General features: G+C 41.4%; 1 protein-coding gene and 1 long non-coding RNA gene across 2 annotated transcripts in view; one reads left to right on the top strand and one right to left on the bottom strand.

Annotated features, from left to right (window-relative positions):
• The window catches only part of LOC307020224, a 411310-nt gene that overhangs the window by 138472 nt on the left and 249474 nt on the right, over positions 1 to 23364 (bottom strand). The window lies entirely within an intron of this gene.
• Positions 198 to 23364, top strand: part of atp1a2a (ATPase Na+/K+ transporting subunit alpha 2a) — a 48322-nt gene continuing 25155 nt past the window's right edge. The window contains exons 1-10 of the mRNA XM_079652141.1: positions 198 to 345; positions 1235 to 1309; positions 4291 to 4350; positions 6593 to 6796; positions 11433 to 11546; positions 11958 to 12092; positions 14455 to 14572; positions 16943 to 17211; positions 18960 to 19158; positions 21418 to 21527. Of these exons, the coding sequence (XP_079508267.1) occupies positions 334 to 345; positions 1235 to 1309; positions 4291 to 4350; positions 6593 to 6796; positions 11433 to 11546; positions 11958 to 12092; positions 14455 to 14572; positions 16943 to 17211; positions 18960 to 19158; positions 21418 to 21527 (1296 nt within the window). The 5' untranslated portion in view covers positions 198 to 333. The remainder of the gene's footprint in view (positions 346 to 1234; positions 1310 to 4290; positions 4351 to 6592; positions 6797 to 11432; positions 11547 to 11957; positions 12093 to 14454; positions 14573 to 16942; positions 17212 to 18959; positions 19159 to 21417; positions 21528 to 23364) is intronic.

Genomic DNA, 23364 nt, shown 5'->3' with positions numbered 1-23364 from the left:
AACACACACACACACACACACACACACACACACACACACACACACACACACACACACACACACACACACACACACACACACACACACACAGAGTGAGAGTTTGGGTGTAAAGAGGCCATGGTATAGGAGTATGTAGAGAGGTATGGCACGACTTAGGTTACCCTGCAAGAACTAAAGGAACAGCGTGCTTGGTGAGGGGGTGCCAGGCCCAAAAAAGCCACAAGTGTCTTCCACACGTGGGGGGGGGGGGGGGGGTGAGAGGTCTCAGCTGTGGCCCCTGAGCGCTGTCCTTCACCCTTCACATTATAACCTGCCGACGTCTGGATATTCAGCATGGGTAAAGGGGTAAGTGATTTTCATTTAAAAATATCTATCATAAAGTTTTTATTGTGTTGTCGCTCTCAACCCTCTGCTTCCTGTTGAAGCTGTTGTAATGCATGACTCAGTTGCAGTGCTCCTACTGTGACTTATATACAGTAACAGCATATGGCTTGGATATGCATCATGGAAAACTACTGAGATTTCTAAACCCGTCTGCAGCGCTGGATTCTCCTCAGACTGCTGCTGTTTATTTGTTTTCTTTAAAGACAGTATAATTTCAGGATGATGGCTTTTCTTCTAAATAAGTTTTGTTAACGGCTTGTTGTTTATTTGGGTAATTACGTAATTTTGTTTTTTATTCTCTCCATCAGGCCCATTCCATTTAGCTTTATGGGGGGACAGGCTGGTAATCTTCCTCACACACAGTGGGGGGAAATTGCTATGCGAGACACATTTCAGGCACTCCACCGACTCTGTGCTCCGTCTTTGGCTTTTTTTGATTACTTTTTCACTGTGTCACTCGCTCCCACTCTGTGTGTATCCCTCCTTCACTGACATGCACACGTGCTGCTAAGAGAAGACTGACAGCAGCAGATGATTTCCATGATGCACCATTCTTCCAACTGCTCATGACACACACACACACACTCGCTCTCAGGCACACAAATAAGGGAACTTTCACTATGAGACAAATATTTTCTCCTCCATATTCAGTGAATGGTTTGCCAATGTTGCCAGGAGACTGAAATGAACCGGCATACACACAAGTCTACTTTGCTTACACTGACTCTTGTAATACGTGGCTGAGTCTAAATGGCTCGACACAATGTGGCTACAAGCACAATAACCCAGTTTGTTTTTGTTGTGGAAGTTTAGGATAATGTGTAATCTCTATCTCTCCCTCCTTCCCTAGTTTGGTGCCGAGAATATGGGGAAGAAGAAAAGGAAGGAGAGGGACTTGGATGAGCTGAAGAAGGAAGTGTCCTTGGTAAGAAAAATAAGCTGTCACTGCTCCTCCCCACACTGTCACGCCAAAGACACCGGGATATTAAACAGGGAAAATGAAAACAGTGGCCAGTAAACAAAAAAGGCAATCCAACCTGCTTAGTGTTGTCGGTTGTAGATGAGCCAGCCTGTCCTCTTCTATCGCTTCCACCAACCCTCTGGCTGCTCTTCTTTGTACTCAGAAAGATGCTGAATAATTTGTGGGCCACCAGCAGTGTTAGAGCAGCGTCTTTGTCTTGTGCAGAGCTGTATCCCTTTGAGGTGCTGTCAGAACGCAGCCAAGCGATGCCCATGGAAACTGGGTCTATCTCTGGTAAAGCAGCTCTTGTCAATTATCAAGTTGGCCTGTTGACCTAGTGGAGGAAAGAAATGCTTGGATGCTGTCAACACTTCCAGCGTTGTTCGGGGCTTCAGTGTTCTGTCATCAGTCTGTTTCATGTACTTCTTTCATTGAGTGATTTCCTACATTTCCCCCCCAGTGTTCCTTTAAACAACCATCAGACAACGGCTGATCAATATTGGGTGTAAGGGCATACATTGTAAATAAAGCATAACCAGTGAACTGATCTGTGAACACTCGGGCATGTCGTTGACGGTGGCCAAATCACTTTCGCTGTGGTCCTCCGAGGGGACTGTTTGTGAAGAATTTGATGGATTTCTCCCTGTCTTAGTTTTGAATGAACAAAGCAGCCCTTCATGCTGTAGGACTGACACCTTCCTGACAGCTGCTAGCAGGAATTTGTGTGGCTACAGAACCAAGCTCCATTTCAGCTACAGGGGAAATCTCGAGCTGCAATATGCTGCTCAGGAATAATAATGCAAACGTGCCACCAATCAGAATCAGAAATCTTTTATTTATCTGGTAATTAAGATAAGTACAGCTTTATAACAGCAAAAAGACAGTGCAGATGAAAGACACAATTAACAAAAGGGGCTAACGTTTTTGTAAATTTGCGAAACACAGATGTAATAGAATAAAATAGATACATACCATGGTAGAAATCAGTTGCAGAATATTAAGGTAGCTGAACTAGCAGCAGAATTAGAATAAAACCATGAAATTGGTGTATGAATTACTCACCTTGTGTTATCTTGTTAAAAGAATACAAAAAAACACTGTTTGCTAATCGTGCTTTTGGGTACTGATTATGAATATGTGTTATTACTAGAAAGGTTGAGTGAAAATGCATGTTTTTGGGTAATATAAGCGAGCACACAACTCGGATTATAATGCACAAGTTAAAGTTGTTTAGATACAGTTTTGTTGTTGTTAAATGCAAACACCCGTACACTTAAATTCTTTAAGATTATCCTCTGATTGTTGATTATTTTCGAGGCATTAGAGAAAAAAGAAAGTATCTCTTCACATATTCATATTCCATTAGGCAGTATTTTTCACTTTTCGACTGGTCAAGTTTTTACATTACATTACATTGCATTTAGCTGACGCTTTTATCCAAAGCGATTTACAATAAGTGCGTTCGACCAACAAGATACAAACTTGAAGAAAACAGAATCATAAGTACATCAGGTTTCATAGAGATAACACATTTCAAGTGCTACTCAACTGCTTTAGATAAGCCAGTCCTTTATTAGTATGTAAGTGCTCTGTTAGTAATTCTATCGCTCGAAGTGGAGTCGAAAGAGATGAGTTTTCAGTCTGCGCCTGAAGATGTGTAAGCTTTCTGCTGTCCTGATTTCAATGGGGAGCTCATTCCACCATTTTGGAGCAAGGGTAGCAAACCCACGTGTTTTTGCTGATGGGAACTTGGGTCCCCCTCGCAGTGCGTGTGCAGCGAGCCGTTTGGCTGATGCAGAGCAGAGTGCACGTGCTGGGGTGGGCGGTTTAACCATATCCATTCGTAGCATGGTAAGCAAGTACAAGTGTCTTGAAGTGGATTCTAGCAGTTACTGGAAGCCAGTGAAGGGAGCGGAGGAGCGGCGTGGTGTGGGAGAATTTAGGAAGGTTGAAGACCAGACGAGCCGCTGCATTCTGGGTGAGCTGCAGAGGTCTGGAGAACAAACTAACTAGTGCTGTGCTAGCATACTTGCCAACGTTTAGACCTCAGAAATCGGGAGCATTTCAAAATGCAAAATTGGGGGGGGGTGGGGGGTGCTTGTGGATCGCCGGAGCTGTTAGATTAACATTAACATGCTTATTGTAGTTGTAAGTGCACTGCCTTGCGGCCTGTAGCACCGTCCTTGATGGAGCATATGTGTGGGCTGGACCTGTATTTTACAGGAAAGGAGTGAGCAGAGAGTAGAGTAGTTGTCGATTCTTGTTCTGTTTTCTGTGAATATCTGCCTCACCCTCTCAGACTTTGAGTTGCGCGCGCTACTAAAGAGACGTGTTACCATGGAAACCAAACAATGGTGTAGCTGTATTAAAGTCCGAGTGGAAACAGTCGTGTGTAAATCTGATTTAGTCAGAAATCGGGAGAAATGCGGGAGAAATATGACCCCGGGAGGAAACCGGGAGAGGGCAATGAAATCGGGAGGGTTGACAAGTATGTGTGCTAGAGGTTTGCTCCCTTCTCTAGTTCAGCACTACTCAGAGATTCAAAGATTCAGGGGAGTGCACCTCACTGGTTGACCTCTTGACCATCTGTCATGGGAAATAAATAATGTATACATATTCCCTGGATCCATGTCAGCTATAGAATAAAGTATTTTCCCAGTGAGATAGAGATATGTAATGGATCAGTGCTATCCCCTCCAGATCTATATGACCCTGGTGTGTTATTAATAATTCCCTTTACAGCTGCAGCCATGCCGCCTCATCGCTCAAAGCAAAACGTTGAATTTTTTGCTTTAAAATTATATGTACAGTTTCCCATTTATTTTATGTCATTGACAAATTACCTTAGAAAACGTTGTTACTGGCCAATTACCATTATACCAGATTCTATTCGGTGTTTCTGTTCCCCTGAAGAACAGATTAAAACAACTTTGTTCTGCCTACAGGACGACCACAAGATCACTTTGGAGGATCTGGCAAAACGCTATGGAGTGGACCTCACACGGGTAACAAACAATCTCATTTACACATGCACAGAAACACACAGACACACACACACACACACACACACACACACACACGACAATACCGCCCACAGAGATATGATCTGTGTGTGTCGGCACGTGTAAGCAACATCCAAACTGAGAACAAACATTTATTTGGTCAAGTATGATCCACGGCAGCGTCCTCAGCTCACCTTCAGCCTCATTCATCTTTAATCCCTCAATCACACAGATGCACACACAGACATACACACTTTGATGCAACGAGAGGCAGAATCGAATACATCACACCATTTTTTTATGCCGTAAACACATTTGCTCCGTACCTTAAGTTTGACATTGCAGCTGAAGCTAAACTGATTTTATCTTTTTGAGATTAGTGTTGACAAAAATATGAAACCTTGGGTGCTCAAAAAATATCACAAGCTTTAAAAATGGCAAAGGAAACCTGCTTACCCTCTGGAGAAAATAGCCAATTTCAGTGTTTTTTGACATTGTATCTGTCGCTAAATGTTCTTCAAATACATGCATGAATTGTCTATAATTTGAACATGACACTATTAAGAATTAAATAATGAAAATATCAATAAATCCAGCAGTTGTGTTGCCTTAACCTCAGTAAGAAGATTCTCCCAGTTTATTATACCCGTAGTGTTAAATAGGCCAAGCAGGAACACTTTATGTTTTGCAACTGTAGCAGTAAAATAGCTTTTTAAGCCATGGTGAAAATGGGGTCGTTGTAATAAGATTCCTAGCTGTTGGGAAAATAATGAATGTACTTCTAATATCAGAGTACACATGATAACAAAGGCCCTACGTAGCTGTGTACGTAACAGGATGTATGATAGAAGAGCATCAGGACTGTGTTAGGCATAGCTATGTGATTAACATGCTGATTCAGCCTCTATGGAGATAACCAAATGACTCTCATGTTTATTGCTTACGCAGGCCTTAGCTCACATGTGTCAAACTCAAGGCCCGGGGGCCAAATCAGGCCCTTGGTGGATTTAATTTCAGCCCGCAGGATCATTTCTATTACTATTAGATCTGGCCCGCCGGTATATTACACGCACACCTTCACTCCATCCTGAGGGTTTCCTCAGCTCAGAGCCTGAGCCCAAACATTGATGAACTTGCACCTAAGATGAGATGCCAAGTCTCTGAAATAGCATCACAGAGCAACACACTGAGTTTCAATGTTTCCTTCTGCACTTTTTTTCTTGAGACAACAGGGCATGTTTGGTTTGTTCTTTGAGGGAAATAGTTTTGTTGAAGCTGTTGTTGGCCTGTGGGAAAATGTAATCATAAGAAATGACTCTGGAAAAAGCTGCAGATAGAGCCATAAGAAATGACTCTGGAAAAGCTGCAGATAGAGCCATAAGAAATGACTCTGGAAAAGCTGCAGATAGAGCCATAAGAAATGAATGCAGCTGATTATTTAATGTTTAATGTTGTTTTTATAGGCAATAATTTAAGCTTTTTTAGTTCCAGGTTTAATTTGTGCAATAAGTTCATTTCAATAAGTTCTGCAATAAACATTGAACCAGTCCGGCCCTCGACTAGTACCCATTTTCTAATTTTGGCCCACTGTGTATTTGAGTTTGACTCCCCTGCCTTAGCTAATCTAAAACTAAACATTGAATACTGCTTTGAACCGGTATTCCTCCATCTTGTGACTGTGAAACTCCCTCTCTTGTATATCGTGTGAAGGACACTGATCTGGAACAAATTGTACCAAATGCTCTGTATGTGATGACTACTTCCATTCTTGCAAGGATAATAAAAACATGTATCCTGATATTGAAGCTCAAGCCGGTGACGAGTTCATGTATAAAAGACGTACAAAAGTGCATTTTGCATGATAGGTCCCCTTTAAGTTAGAGGCAATAATATTAGCTTAACACAGTTTTAGCTTTCTTCTCTTATTTCTTGATCAATTGATGTTAAAATTGACATTTAGTAACCTATCTTTTTTAATGAAGCTGAAAATAAATGTTTTATCATACTGTATTATTAGAAACGTTAATGGGAAACGTTTTTCACCACAGACATGCTAAGCACTTTGTAATAAGGCCAGTTTAATAACCACACCCTTTAGTGTAGAAAAAGTCAACCCAGTCTCACGGCATTTCGTGTTATAGTCACAAAATGAATCTATTGATCTATCTATAATCTATTGTGTGTGACAATTTTTCAAACAGATGCAAAAAAAGGAGACTCATTCTTAAAAATTGCTCTCCCCCAGGGCCTGACCAGCGCCAAAGCCCTGGAGGTTCTGGAAAGGGATGGTCCAAACACCCTGACCCCACCGCCCACCACCCCCGAGTGGGTCAAGTTCTGCCGTCAGCTCTTTGGCGGCTTCTCCATCCTGCTCTGGATCGGTGCCATCCTCTGCTTCCTGGCTTACTCCATCCAGGTGGCCACAGAGGACGAGGCGGTCAATGACAACGTGAGAAACTGCTTGTAAAACATGCACACATGTACGAGCACACACCTCACATATTAATCACTCGCAGGCACACAGAGATGCAGGTACAGGGGCAAAGACAGCTGCAGGTATAAAACAGGTACAGGGGACATAGAGACATAAACATGGACATATCCACGCATGCAATTCTGACTGTGTGCAGCGTTATGTTCATTTTCCTTTCCGTCTTTGGGATTTTAACTCTTTGCAGACCATTTAGGTGCACAAAAACCTATTTAAATTATTGTAAGGGATTTGGTCCAGTCACTTACCAAAATGTTTAAAGTGGACCTATCATGCTATATTTGAATAATATAGTGTAGGACCATACCTATATAAGGCATATTTATACTTTTTATTTTTCAAAATACCAAACAGATCATGCATTTTAGCCATTCCTCATTTCGCTCAATTTAACACAATCTTTGCATCATGGGCTGATTCTGTGAGAACAGCACCACCTACAGGCCTGGCATATGTACTACAGCGTCTCCAGCGCTTTCCAACGGAAATGTCCGTGGCTGTCTCCTCCTGATTGGTGGAGTTGGCCCAATAGCCATAGCGCCACTTCTGTGACGTCATAGAAGTGTTCAAATCTGGATCAGTCTGTATCAGATCCGTTGCAGCCCCTTTTTAAGAGATTTGGGTATGGAGGAAAATAGAGAGGGTTGTGTTTTCTGACACTTGGTGAGTTCCATGGAACACCGGGGACACATATTCATGTATAGAAGACGTACAAAAGTGCATTTTGCATGATAGGTCCCCTTTAAAATATAATATTTTCAACCTCAAAATATACATTACGATAGGTAAACATATGCAAAAATCACACATTACTGATTGAATTGAAGTACAAATGCGACGTTCTGCATTACATCCAACCAAACTCTTCTTCCATGTAAAACGAACCTTTTATTTCCATGTCTAAATGTAGGTTCTGAATCTAGTTATTGATTGAAGTTACTGAAATCAGTCATGGTCGGTTCCAGGGTTGTGATTTAGGCATATCCAGAAAAAAAAAGGGATATACTCAATTAAGGAATACTTCTTTGTAAATACTTCTTTGACGCTTTCTCCAAAGCTATTTCCCTCTGAAGCAGCATCTTAACAAACCTAATAATAAGCTTTTGTTCCCTGCATGTTGAATAATATTCCAATAGGTTTGACACTTTTGTTGCTCTGTCCACTTTAGAATCGTATACAGAATAAAGGGGTGCAAATTCCCTGTTCATACATACACATTTCTGAATTACATTTAACAGTTATGGAGAGTTTCATCCAAGCATATCCCTCAATGAAAGTGCACACTGCAGCTTGTGTAATATTGGTATTGGCTGCGTAAAAATGTATTCTGAGAAAGATTTATCCTCCAAGTCAAATAAACCCTAAATAGCTGAGTTGCTATTTATGACAACAGATTTTTGCAAAAGATAGCTCAATATGATCATACCATCTGTCAATAACATTTTAGTTCCACCAAAAAAATCAAGAAATGATATTATAAAATGATTTTAAAGCATGCAAATTTAATTTTGGTATCCTTAAACCGAATCGTTAACCTTCCACCAGGGACCAGAAAGTGTTTGAATACTTAATTTTGGTGATTTCCTTACGGTTTATCTTCTTGTGGGGAGATTATTCATCATGACCTTTACTTAATCAGAATGTCCTCTTGACATCTAAATCTCCTTCCCCAGAGTCCTTGCAAAAATGGCAACACAATTATTTCAAATTTACCAACGCACAGCAAGCATCCCGAAAGGAAACACAAAAAATTGTAAAGCAGGACGAAAAGGAATAGCATTAAAATTGAAAAGCAACGGAAACGTAAAAAACACATTGAAGCTCGTCACCATTTGATCCTCGTAAGCAGAGAATTACAAGCACACAAAGGCATAGAGCCGGCCTCGGAGAATGTGACGTAAAATCATCCGCCGTCAGTGGCATTAGCAGCGATAAATACTCAGACCACCCGCTGTGCAAATGGAGCCAAGCAGCCATCCATACTGCACTTTATGACTCTGAGTTATTACGCAATCATCATTCAACGCTCTCCAAACCCCAGACAGCATTAAACCCTTGCATAATATACAATAACATACTGTACAGATAGACACGCGCATGAACGCACGTGATAAGTGTAATCTCCCCCGTTTAATCTCGGCAGCGAGTATGTACAGCTGGATGCTCTGCGACTTCAAAAGCCCCGACTGCCTGCAGATTTGGCACTTTGAGCCTTTGCATAATGTACAAGCAGTTATTTAAGAATAAAATCCCCCCTAACAGGACTTCACACATCGCTTTGTTCTCACTTAAACCCATTTCTAACATTATTTGATGTCTATTGAGGAATTGTCTTCAGTGTGAGAAAAAAAAAGGTTTGTTATCGCCAGGTTTTCTAAAAGTGCTGCTTAGTTTACACAACATATTTTAATATTCATGTGTCTGGAAATTCAGGGTTTATTATTGAAATCCATTCAACTTTAGTACATTCCAATGTGTCACCTCACCTGCCTTGACAGATGTTGTGTTTGCATTTGTGTAAAACTGGTGAATAAGAACAAGTCTCTCCCGATTGGAGAAGCAAGCAAAAGAGCTCAAATCTGCAAAAAGAAACATGTGAAGACGAAACCTTGAGAGTGGACAATGTTGTAAACACAGATTTTCTGAGGATACAAATGTATTTCCTGGTTCAGAACATTTTGCACCGTTACCCTAAAAAAGCCATAAAAACATGCATTCAAGTGTAAAAAAGCGAAACAGTCTGTTGCTGTTGCTGTCAAATGAAAGCAGCACCTTCAAAAGAAAGCGAAACTTTTCAGGGCTTTTAAAGAATTTAATTTTCCAGGAGTCCGGGACATACAGTACGGAGCAGCTGGCAGACGCTTTCATCCAAAATAAAACCTGGCTGTCTAGTTTGCATCAGCCAAGAGCCCAACACAGCTTGGTGAAAATGAAAATATTCAGAGGAAGTAAGAATAAAAAAAGGACCAAAATAAATCATCCAGGCTCCAGTTCAGATTAAATATCTCTTGTACCCCTTTTCCACTGAAGTTCTAGTGCCATACTGGTGCTCGTTTGGTTCTCATTTAGTTCTAAGTGCGAACTGGTTTTGTTTCCCACCGCCCAGAAGACCAAATAGTGCCTCGCCATTACGTCACCATTTAAAGGTCCCCTATTATACTGTTTTTCATTACTTCATTATAGGTCTCAGATATATACAAAACATGTCTCTGAAGCGTTTGGCTCCAAACACCAAACAGATCATTGCAGCATTACCCATAATCCCCTCTGTTTCAGCCCTGTTTCCAAAGTGCTGATTCTCTGTCTGTTACTTTAGAGGAAAATAAGGAGCCCCTCCCCACGCCCCTCCCCACGCCCCTCTGAGAGAGATTTGGTTACAAAGAACACAATGGTGCTCTAGGAGGAGATTCAGGTGATAAGGTGGGGGGAGGGGGGGTTACCTTGGTTGCTGATTGGCTAATGGTTACACAAGAATAAACATCGTTATGACATCACAAAGTGGCCAAAATCTGATCAGCTCATTTTCAGACAGGTTTTTTATAGAAATGGATCAGGACAAAAAGTGAGGGGGTCTTTCTTCTTGAAACTTTGAGAGTCTCTTTCCACAGAGGGGACACATGTTGATGTAGAAGAGGGGACACATGTTGATGTAGAAGAGACATGAAGAAGAGGGGACACATGTTGATGTAGAAGAGACATGAAGAAGAGGGGACACATGTTGATGTAGAAGAGACATGAAGGAGAGGGGACACATGCTGATGTAGAAGAGAAATGAAAAAGAGGGGACACATGCTGATGTAGAAGAGACATGAAGAAGAGGGGACACATGTTGATGTAGAAGAGACATGAAGAAGAGGGGACACATGTTGATGTAGAAGAGACATGGAGAAGAGGGGACACATGTGGATGTAGAAGAGACATGAAGAAGAGGGGACACATGTTGATGTAGAAGAGACATGAAGAAGAGGGGACACATGTTGATGTAGAAGAGACATGAAGAAGAGGGGACACATGTTGATGAAGAAGAGACATGAAGAAGAGGGGACACATTTTGATGTAGAAGAGACATGAACAAGTGGATTTTGTATAATAGGTGACCTTTAAGTCGCGCAAAGCTCATGTTGCTTTTAATTGTGTGAATCTGGTTGTCTGGCAGTTTTTTGGTTCCTATCATGTGAACTCGTTTTTGGTGCTGAGAGCTGGAAACACGAACAATTGGTTAGAAATCAGACGCTGGCTCCGAACTGGAAATGTAATCACTTTGATGGAACAGGGCTGTTGGTGGCCTCGCAGATCAGACTCACGTTTGAAGGTTTTCTGGGTTGGCAAGACAGATGTTCATGTAGACTAACATTGAATCATCCAAAGGGACAGGACTAGTACACGATAATCCAGCTTTAAGGTGGCTTTTCCTTTTAAATCTAACACTGAGGTTTTCTTGCTCTTAACTCTCAGCCTTTAAGGTTTTGCTGTTTTAAAACCTTTTTGTGGTTTGTAAATCCCTTTTTACCTCTGCCTAAAAAAGCCTAGCATGAACCTAACTCAGTGGATAATGACACCTCTCCCCGTGTGGCCCCCGCTTTGCCCCGTTCAGCTGTACCTGGGCGTGGTGCTGTCAGCCGTGGTCATCATCACCGGCTGTTTCTCCTACTTCCAAGAGGCCAAGAGCTCCAGGATCATGGACTCCTTCAAGAAAATGGTGCCACAGGTAAGTTGAGTTGTTTGGTGTACTCTCACAGCTTTTAGAATCAATAAGCTGTCCCTCAAGTAGGGCTTACACTCTCACTTGAGTGGAAACCTAATAAGCTTGCACAAAGGAAGAATAAATGTTTGAGCCAACTTTGGATTGTGAGTGTGTTTGCATAAAAACTCCCCTCGTGTTTCCCCCCCCCCTAAGCACTTCGATTACCTAATACTTTAATCTATTTAGGCTTTTTTCACTCCGCTTTCTTGTCTGCTTTCCCGACTACCTGTCTTTTTTTCTCCGGCTTTTTCACTCCCGCTATCTCTTCCTTTCTCATATACCTCTGCACCCCCCGGCTCTTCCTTTCCTCTGACTAAATCCTCTCTCTGTTCGCACCCTCCCTCTCCCCTCTCTTCCCTTTTTTCTCCATGCCAGCAAGCGTTGGTGATCCGTGAGGGGGAGAAGATGCAGATCAATGCTGAGTTTGTGGTGCGGGGAGATCTGGTGGAGATCAAAGGAGGAGACCGCATCCCGGCTGACCTTCGAGTGGTCTCCTCCAGCGGGTGCAAGGTAGGGGGAGGGGCACTGGAGGTCTCAGTGGGATTACACTGACTTGCTATTTTACACCTTCTTTCAATATAATAATAATAATAATAATAATAATACATCTTGTCGTGGCTTCCTTCCTTGTTTATCTATCAAGCCACTAGACGCCCTAAACAGACATGTGTGTTACTTACAGTTTGAAGAGTTGCTTGGCCTCTGATGGTTTGGATGGTATTAAGAGATGTGTTAAATAACTTAACTTTTACATGTGCAACAAAGAAAAGAGGCCTTTACAATATTTAAAACAAATAAGCAAAACTCAAATTAAACAACTTAGGCATTCTTTCTTCTTGATAAGGCTTAATAACTTAAAGGGTAGTTTAACGGTTAAAAACTGTTCCTCGACGGTGTCTTTCTAGCCGGTTGCCCATCTCCGTCACTTTAGAGCAGGTGCCGTGGGAATTGTAGTCTTTTATTTTGTGTTGACTACAGACGTCACAATTAGGTGGCCTTTCTTATCAAATCAAAATACTGGCTCTAACATATTTTATTTAAGGCGCCTTTCATGACACCCAAGGTACAATTTGTAAAATATTCTAAGAGGTGAAAGCAGTTAGTTAGTGTTAGAGCCAGTGGTGTAATGTAATGAAGTACATTTACTCAAGTGCTATGATATTGAGGTGCTTTACCTTAGTATTTCCATTGTATGCTATTTTATATTTATTCACTACATTATTAAAGCCAAAATTAAACTTCTTACTCCACTAGACTGAACTAAACTAACTATCAGACAGCTTTAGTTACTAGTTATTTTACAAATTCCAAAATGTGGTTTATAAAAAAATACATAAACTAATACATAAATTATAATATATATAATTAAAGGTTAAGATATCCAGCAGCGGTATATCAAGTTATTCAAATTAGCTCCAGATTCACCAGCCTTTGTAAATACATGAGGGCATCAGATGTCAAATTCTAATGTAATATATATATATTAATCTGAAATGGGATATTACGTACACTACTTTTTGTAAGTAAAGTATATTTTCTTGCAAATGTTTTTGTCATTTTTACTTGTAAGTAAGATTTTACACAAGTAATTCGTACAGCACTGGTTTTAGCATAATAACATTTGCTAATTAGCACAAAAACAAAGCTCATGATTATGGGAATGTCATCTTAATCAACAAACTTTTAAGGATTATTATTATAATTGGTTGGTATTCATTTATAAAGCCATTTTAGGAAAGCTTCCACTCTACATACGTGCCAGATTTGCCCCAGTTTGTGACTCTGACAACCTCAGATCCAGTGCCTGGATACGGGTCCAGGCACCTGCTGTGCGGACTAAGGCTGGGAAAAGGAGTCTTTCTTTATGATGGTCCTTGGTCTGGGAATGACCTTCAATCACGCCTCAAACTGACGGCACGGTCTCAATAGCATGTTTTAAATTGAACTTGTCTGAGGTCCTTACCACCAGCTGCTCTTGCGCTAATAAGTACCTTTCTTACTGTCCTAATGTGCACCATGTAGTGACTGCTTTTCGTATGTTCTCTGTATTTTATATGTTTGTGTTATGTGTAACGTTGCTGCCTTCTTGGCCAGGTCAGCTTTGAAAATTAGATTTGATCTCAATGCTTGTATTTAGTTAAATAAAAGTTAAATAAATAAAAAATAATGTTGGATACTTTTGCACATTTTAAATTCAAGCTAAACCCTTGCTGACATATTTCACTCCAAACCCAACGCTTCAACCTCAAAGTGGCTACTTTTGTTCCCCAGCTTGACATTCTCATATTTCTTGACATATGACGGAGACTTTTGAAAGTGTTTTATGTACTCAGCATGTTGTTGAAGTCCCCCGCCCACAGCTTACAGCTTTCTGATGTTATTCTCCACTACACAAAACTCCACCAAACTTTTCTTTTCAATTTTCTTCTTGTAAAATTAGATAAGCGTAAATTCCCCACTTTAATCTCAGGAAATATTCTAGATTTTTCATGTGAACGTGTGACTTCAATCTAGAAAATACAGAGTTCTTTTCTCTGAATATGAAATCCCCACACGAGCCATGCAGCTGAATGTTATATTTATTTTACATTGTTAAGGGTTGCTTTCATTTTTCATACAGTACTCCCTGTAGTATACAAATGTCGACTTTCCAGCTTGAGTTCATCCCACTGGACTTCGTAGACGATCAATTGAATGCATTTCTTCACTTATAGAGGAACGTGAGGGAAATAACAAAGACAACAGAAAAGCGTTTGGACTTGCTTCGACTTGTTGCGCTTGTTGTTGATAAGTGCTGCTGTCCTCCTTCTCACCTTGTCACTCTCTCCTGTTTCCCTCCCTCAGTCTCACTCACTTTCCTCTCCCTCTGAAGGTGGACAACTCGTCTCTGACGGGAGAGTCGGAGCCTCAGACTCGCTCCCCAGAGTTCACACATGACAATCCTCTGGAAACCCGCAACATCTGTTTCTTCTCCACCAACTGCGTCGAGGGTCAGTAGGTCACATCTGGCTGAGATTGTCTCTTATCACGTCTAAAAGTGTTTTTTTTTTTCAAACCATCTGGACATCAACACTACCTTTCCGCCTGACCATGAGTGTGTTTCAGTGCTTTCATTAGACAAGCCCTCCGTGCAATAGTAGCGTGTGTTGAATATTTAATGCATTGATATTTTTAACGAGTATTTCCATCTGGGATTCAACTGTTGGGAATCGTAGTGGATGTTTCAGCTCCTATCAATCATCAAATGGTGATGCACTTAGCATTTTAATGAGACTTTCTTTTTTATTCTATTAAAGAAATATGCAACTTTATTAATTTCTACATATATTCCAATGTAGGTGGAATATAAAGAGAAGTGTTCATATCCAAAGTACGTTATTTGGAGACAAATTCTGTCTCTAACCAATTATTGTCTGCGTGGACTTTTAAAATAACAATTATAACAATAAACTGTATTTTTATTTTTTTCAAAACATAGTTACAAAGAGCTTTCACATAAAACAGAACACCGGTAAAAAAACAAACAGAGAGAAAAGGAACTAAACAGCAGCATCTTAACACAGAGTAAAACAGAATATTAAGTTAAAATAACAGATAAGCGATTCCAAAAAAAATCCGTTTTTAAAAATGACTCAAAGCGAGCTGACAGGTTTCTCCTCCTCAGGCAAGTCGTTCAAAAGCCCATTATACTTTATTTTAAAGATAAATCATTTTATTCTATATGCCAGCGTAACAAAACAAGCATATATCTGTACATTTTCTGCATCAGTAGTAAAACTATGTAGAGAGTAATGTTTAGCCGTCTGCTGTCTTTGAGTCTATTACTCCATTGTGCTCCCTCTAGCTAGCTGGGTTGTGTTCAAGGACATAAAAGCACCATATTTCCTCTTTAGGGGTTTCTAGCTCAGCAGATAATTTGGGTTTTATGTATCCAGGTTTGTAGATATTGGCCCCCGAGATTTAAAATTCAAATACAGTGTGAGTGGTGCTTACAGCAATAGAAATATATTAAAAAAAAATCAGTAGCAGCATTTTATTTCTAGAAACATTGCCCCTGTTGCTCTGTATAATCCAGATATTTCCTTTTGAATTGTTTTGTTGGAACCACTTTCAACTGAGGAAATAGCTTAGGTCTGCACATTACACATTTGTATTTTACATGATTTCCTCCCCTCACTCACTCAGTCAGCACGGTGTCTCCTCAGCCCATCAATCACTGACCAACACCTGTAATCGTCCTCCATCCATCACCACTATTTATCCAGCGCATCACTTTTCCTATCAACGGGCTGAGGGCTGGACATCTTGTTTTAAAGAGCTCTCTTCAACAAAATAAATGGGCACCATTTGTAAAGAAAAATGACAACTGCCTACTGTGAAACTTGTGCTTGGTGTAAAATGTGTTAAACTGCCGCTTCCTGCAGGGATGGCAAAAGTACACACATCCTTTCCTCAAGTAGAAGTAGGGCTGCTTGATTATGGCAAAAATCATAATCTCGATTATTTGGGTCAATAATTGTAATTGCGATTATTAAATTTGATTATTCATTGACTTTGAAAACATCCATTTATTGGAGAAAAACATTTTGAACAGTATGTTTTTAACAGTTGATTACCCTGAACGTTAAGTATAATTCAACTGAAAATCCCCCCCCAAAAAAAAAAAAAAAAAGTATTAATAATAATACAAAAATAATCGTTTTATTTCGATTACATTATTTTCGTAATCGTTGCAAGCCATAATCGTAATCGTGACTCAAATACGATTAATTGAGCAGCCCTAAGTAGAAGTACAGATACTCGTGTTTAAAAATACTGACTAAACTTCTTTACTCAAGTAAAAGTAAAGAGGGCTTTGAAATGTACTTCAGTAAAAAGTACCCATAAATAGCAGCTGTTTTAAAGAGTACCTGACCTCCCTTTATATTAATAGAACAATAATGTCATTGTTAGCTAATGAATGTTTCCATGGTGACCAACGGCAACATGACAACGTTTCCATTGGTCCCTCTTCTTTAGAGAAGACCAGGAAATGATGGATACACGGAACGTGTTCAAATCCATTGGCACGCAATGACTCTAAATAATAATGATCACGCCACCAAACACACATTCAGACTAAAGGAACCAGCCTGTTTGGAAAATGTGAGAAGTAGAAAGTTCAGGTATTTGTGTTCAACATGTAAGAAGTAAAAGTAAAATGTCGTCAGAAAAATAGGTAGTGGAGTAAAGTACTGATACCAGAAACATGTACTAAAGTACAGTAACAAAGTATTTGTACTCCACTACTTCCCACCTCTGGCTTCCTGACATATAACATGCATGTGTTGAACTGACAGTGAACCCCTCCTCTCTCTCAGGTGGCGCTCATGGCATCGTGATTGGCACCGGGGACCATACAGTGATGGGTCGCATCGCCACGCTGGCGTCAGAGCTGGAAGTCCGCCCTACGCCCATCAACATCGAGATCGAGCATTTCATCCACCTCATCACGGGCGTGGCTGTCTTCCTGGGCGTGAGCTTCTTCATCCTGTCAATCATCCTGGGCTACACATGGCTGGAGGGCGTCATCTTCCTCATCGGCATCATCGTGGCCAACGTGCCTGAGGGCCTGCTGGCGACTGTCACTGTGAGTAGTGTGTGTGGGTTTGTCCCTCACAAGAAAGATATCTGGATTTCTGTTTCAATGTTTTTTTGTTTATATACCAGCACCCACCCTCTTTTTTGTATTGTTTACAATAAACAAGGTCCCTTTGTAAACAAGGTCCCTTTGTAGCAAGGACAGGATAAGCTTCTGGGAATAGTGAACATGGGGAGAAGTCATACATTGCCCGCAGCACACAAACAAAGAAAGGTTAAACATGGTTTGTGCAAATGGTCATTTATCTTTTCATTATTTGTTTTGTTCTAACTAAGTATTAGGAGTTCGATACATTTTTAAAAAGGTAGCTATTTTCCTGGCGCCTCAACATCACTAAATTCACCCCTGATAAACACACCCAAAACTACTCAGAAGCAAAAGCACTGAGCACATTCATTGAAAATTAACATTGAGTTTTTCCAAAAAGGGGTTAAACTGGCTCTAGTGAGAAGTGTAACACAAATCTTTGTTATTTGTTGAACAAGCAGATGTTCTGGGACACAGTAACCGTCTGATATGCCTATAAATATAGTGGCATACATCATATAATTCATTGTTTACTTGAATAGCATATAAGCTAACAGTTGTCATTCATTCAAGGTCCTTTCTAAGGCCCCTAAACAAACTCACATCTAATATTCACTCTCCTTTTGCCTCCGTTTTGATCTCACCGCCTTGTTAGACAAGACATTTGGTTTTGTGTGTGCTTGGTGTGTACGTTGGTTTCTTCACAAGTTAGTTGCTAACTTTTTTCTGTCTGCTGTTCGGTGCTGGGCAGGTAATCAGGTACGCTGGCTAAATGAGCTCGTTTGATGAAATTGCTGCCTGAGGCTTCTGAAATGGGGTTTGATGGAACTAGAGTTTATGCTAAAAAGCTCTTCAGTACTTGGGGGAGAATGCAGAGTTGTGTGTTGATTCTCCACGGGGTTGACACCTTGAGCAGCTGTTTTCTCATTACATGCAGCCATTTAATCCAGTGTTAACATCAACATATTGATTATTGCAGCGTTGCGTGTGCCAGTTGTGGAGCCCTTATATAACCCGGCGCACTGTCATGGTTTACTGGCACCCCTAAATGACACAGAGCCATCGTCAATGTTATTAGTTACACCTGTGCTTTTGCTAACACTAATTTACCCTCAGTGAATGTTAGCTCTAATGATACTACAGAACACAACAAAGCAGGTGATTTATTACTCAACGGTTACTGGAGTTGCTCAAATGTTGAAGTAAATCTAACTTTGTCTGCAACAATAAACAAAGTGTGAGCTGAGGTGGATGCCAGCTGGCATTTGAAATGCCATCAGTCGACATTTCACTGGCCACAGAAAAGAAATGAACTTCCAGTGGCTGGTTTTCTTCAGTTGCTTTCGCTTTAGACACGCCGTGAATCGTGGGTGGAAATGTTTGTGCTGCATTTGTTGCTCTGTAAATAATGCAGAGAGCTTGAATCGTTGCGCGACGATGTGTCTCTCGCAACATATGGGATGTTTCTATTCATTGTATTTTGTATGTCCCTGTGCACCTGCTGTTAACCAGCCAACCAAATACATGCAAACAGACACACATGCAGACACACCAACATGCTCTTTCGTTGTAAAGCACCTGGACCACGCATGGTTTCACAAGCACAAGCACTTGAACGCACCGGTGCGCACACATGCTTTCTCTTCCCTCGTCGACTAACCATCATCCATCCTCTCCTCCCCCCCTCCCCCCCCCCTGTGTTTTCCTAGGTGTGTCTGACTCTCACTGCCAAGCGAATGGCCAAGAAGAACTGCCTGGTGAAGAACCTGGAGGCCGTAGAGACTCTGGGCTCCACCTCCACCATCTGCTCCGACAAGACGGGCACGTTGACCCAGAACCGCATGACCGTGGCCCACATGTGGTTCGACAACCAGATCCACGAGGCGGACACCACTGAGGACCAGACGGGTGAGACAGGGAGAGGGGGAGGCATGAAAGGAGAGGGAGGAGCAGGCACGTGCAGAGGATGTGAGAGGAGCACTGTGGTGGAAATATCTCATAGAAATAAAGACTCAAGTTAAAGGTCCCCTATCATACTGTTTTTCATCATATACTATAGGTCCCAGATATATACAAAACATGTCTCTGAAGTGTTTGGCTCCAAACACCAAACAGGTCATTGCAGCATTACCCATAATCCCCTCTGTTTTAGCCCTGTTTCAAAAGTGCTGATTCTCTGTCTGTTACTTTAGATGAAAATAAGGAGCCCCTCCCCACGCCCCTCTGAGAGAGATTTGGTTAAAGAGAACTCAATGGTGCTCTAGGAGGAGATTCAGGTGATAAGGGGGGGGGGGGGGGGTTACCTTGGTTGCTGATTGGCTAATGGTTACACAAGCCAAAACATCGTTATGACATCATAAAGTGGCCAAAATCTGATCAGCTCATTTTCAGACAGGTTTTTTATAGAAATGGATCAGGACAAAAAGAGAGAGAATCTTTGTTCCTGAAACTTTCAGAGTCTCTTTCCACAGAGGGGACACATGTTGATGTAGAAAAGATATGAACAAGTGGATTTTGCGTAATAGGTGACCTTTAAGAGATTGTCTTTGAATATTTAATGAGCTCTTCTGCGCAGAAAAGGATCCAAACATTACAGGCACATCTTCACAGCAAGAGTCTGCAAAGTCTGAAGGAAGATGCTCGTGTTGTCTCTCTAAGTTGGAGCCGTTGAAACACCTGCGTCCTTGAGACTGCAACAACCTGGTGCTAAAACAGCTCTCTATGTGGTTATACAGAGCCACACAGTTAGTTCTAAATTCAAACACATCATGGTGTTATGTGGGAAAGAAGGATTCAGTATTTTCCCACTCATGTGAAAGATACTTGAATAAGTATTAAGTAAATAGTATGTATATTAAAATGTCCAATATAGCACAAATGAATACAATTGCAGCTGGACATTCTTGTTACTTGTAAATGAATATATGCGTGGGATTTTATGGCAGTTCTAAGGGATATTAAAATGTATGTATTTTAAACCAAACCCATGTTGTTGGTTCAAACACTGACAGTTAATTAATAAAACATGCAAAGAAATAAAGTATATTTCGGTAATTTCTTCTCACATTTGACCTAGCCCAATCCTAACCTAGCCCTCTGACAAAGATGCACTTCCTTTCTCGCCTCAATGTGTGTGTTCCCAAGTCCCCCATAAAGACGTCAGGCACAATGCTTCAGTAATGACGAGAAGCTGCTGATAGTGTACGGCTAAGATAAAACTACTATGTGCTGCCAAATATTTAGTTTATGAAATAGCACATATCATGAATAACGTGTACTCGACACAAGCTATTGTTTAGTGTAAGATAAAGAACCCTTTGAGATCTATCTGCGCCTAGGGAGAAGGGAGGGAAAGAGATAGCTGGAAGGAAAGTTGGAGAGTGTGTGGGAATACAGAGCGGGAAGGAATGACCACCTGCTGAAATGTATCTCTCCAATGTTCACGCCGCCAACAGACAGCTCTGTTTGCTCTAGCGCTTGGATTAATTGAGCAGCGGTATGCAGTGGGCGGCACAACCATCAGCTACAGTACAAACATGTCTTCTGCCAGAGTTGCCGTGGAACCAATCCGAATCCTGTCTCAGCGGCAACCCGTGCCACATTTCAAAGGATGTTTTAGCAATAAGCAAAAGGTCTGGAAGAAACCGAAACAGGTGTATGCATACCAATGAGTATTGAGTGGGCGAATGTGGAATCATACAATAAATAGCTTCTGTTGTAGTGCTGATGAAGGTTGCTCCGCTGGAACAAGTGCGGAAAGAACAGTGTGTTCACTTTCCAGGAGCAGGGATTATTTGTTGCAGGTTTTGGATTCTTTCGCACCTGGCTTTGTCAAATTCAACAACTCTCGCCACTAGTGCTGATGTTGCCTAATACTATCATATTCTGTTTACACACTAAGAGTGACAGTGACCACTCCAGAGAGTCAAGGCAAGAATACAACTGAAATGCTCATAGTCCAAACAGCTTTTTATTTTTCGACACATCCCGGTTAAAAATGTATGCCATTTTTCAGACTGGGGATCTTGTCGAGGAATAATTGATTGCTCGACTTTCTGTTGTTTAGCTTCAATATCCAGTGCTGTTTGAAACCAAGGGTTAAGTCAGTAGCTACTGCACGAGTCCTCCTTGAAACACAGTCTAACACAACTGCTTCTATTCTCTCAGGTTTAGGATTTGACAAGAGCTCTGCTACTTGGGTTGCTCTGTCTCGCGTGGCCGGGCTATGCAACAGAGCGGATTTCAAAGCCGGACAGGAGAACTTCCCCATCCTGATGGTATGAACCTCCACCCTACACACACACTCAGCAGCTTTCCAAACCTTCGCATCAATGATTCAGTCTCATGAATTATCTGCACTCTCTTAAGCAGGAGGTTATAACAGGTTTCATTTGATCTAAGGACATTTTAAGTAGACCATTTTGGGATTGGGATCAAATCATGCATGCACATTATTCATAAGGAAGGATTTCCCTTACACGGTGAGGGGAGGTTAACAACATCAGGAGAGTGTTAGGGAAGCAGTCAGTCAAAAATAATCAGAGTTGATATTTGAATGTTTTAAATGACTCACAAAATGACCATTTGTACATGAAATGACTTCCATGCTACCTTGAACATTTGTGGACATGTTCTTGGCTTGCCTCAATGGTAAACAAAGAAGTACTTTGTGCTGCGTTTAACCTCAGCAAAAACGTATAAAGCAGATTTAAAATTGTATAAACTGAGCAAATGGGTTTGTAATCAACATCATAATCCGAGACGTAACGTATTTGAAACGTTTTTAGGAGAAGTACACTATTTCTGAAATATTTATAGCAATTTTTTTACACACATTTATGTAAAAACCTCTGAATACTGAGTTGCTCACAAGAACAAGCAAATAATACAGTAGGTCTGCAATGCCTTATATTTTATATATGATAAGCATAACATACAATATGGCCCTCTTAAATATTGTGTCGCAAAGGTACAGCTCAGTATCACATGGATGTTCTTAAGTCAAGTTTAAGTACTTGAACTTTTAGTAAATGTACTTTGCCATGGGGCCGGACAATTTCCACACACCAGGCACCCGCAGCGGAAAAAACAACCCATAAAAACGATTTGTCAATACCACTTGTCACTGGTGCATGACACACACACAGGTACACACACCCCCACACACACACACACACACACACACACACACACACACAAACACAGGCACACACGCAGGCGCACACACACACACACACACACACACACACACACACACACACACACACACACACACACACACACACACACACACACACACACACACACAGGCACACGCAGGCACACGCAGGCACACACACACACACACACACACACACACACACACACACACACACACACACACACACACACACACACACACACACACACACACACACACACACACACACACACAGGCACACGCAGGCACACACACACATTCAAGCACACACACACACACACACACACACACACACACACACACACACACACACACACACACACACACACACACACACACACACACACACACACACACAGGCACACACAAGCACACGCAGGCACACACAAACACACACAGGCACACGCAGGCACACACACAAACACATTCAGGCACACACACAAACACACACAGGCACACGCAGGCACACACACAAACACATTCAGGCACACACACACACACACACAGGCACACGCAGGCACACACACAAATTCAAGCACACACACACACAAACACACAGACAGAATAATCCGGTGCACCCCTGGAAATAACTCCTCCACCCTGACACACTGACACACACACCGCTGGGTGGGTAAGTCAATAATATCCCCGAGTTCTTCCGACCGCTGCCCTCCAACCTGTGCTACATTGACCTGAAGAAATTCCCAGTGTGGCTCTCACACACTCTGCAGCCTCTCCCCTCCAGGTGCCAGGCCTCCTCCCTGCATTAAGTCACAGCCATATCTCCTGACAGCACTCAAACACAGCAGTCAAGGCCCAGGCCACACTGCCGTCACAGGAACAAGTCCATATCTGCACCGGGGAAAACACAAATGGAATTTCCATGATCTATTTATTCATTCATGGAAAGACAC

Source organism: Notothenia rossii, assembly GCF_949606895.1.
Source record: "Notothenia rossii genome assembly, chromosome: 9".
In the NCBI taxonomy this organism is placed as follows: domain Eukaryota; kingdom Metazoa; phylum Chordata; class Actinopteri; order Perciformes; family Nototheniidae; genus Notothenia; species Notothenia rossii.
This window is presented reverse-complemented; position numbering and strand designations above follow the sequence as displayed.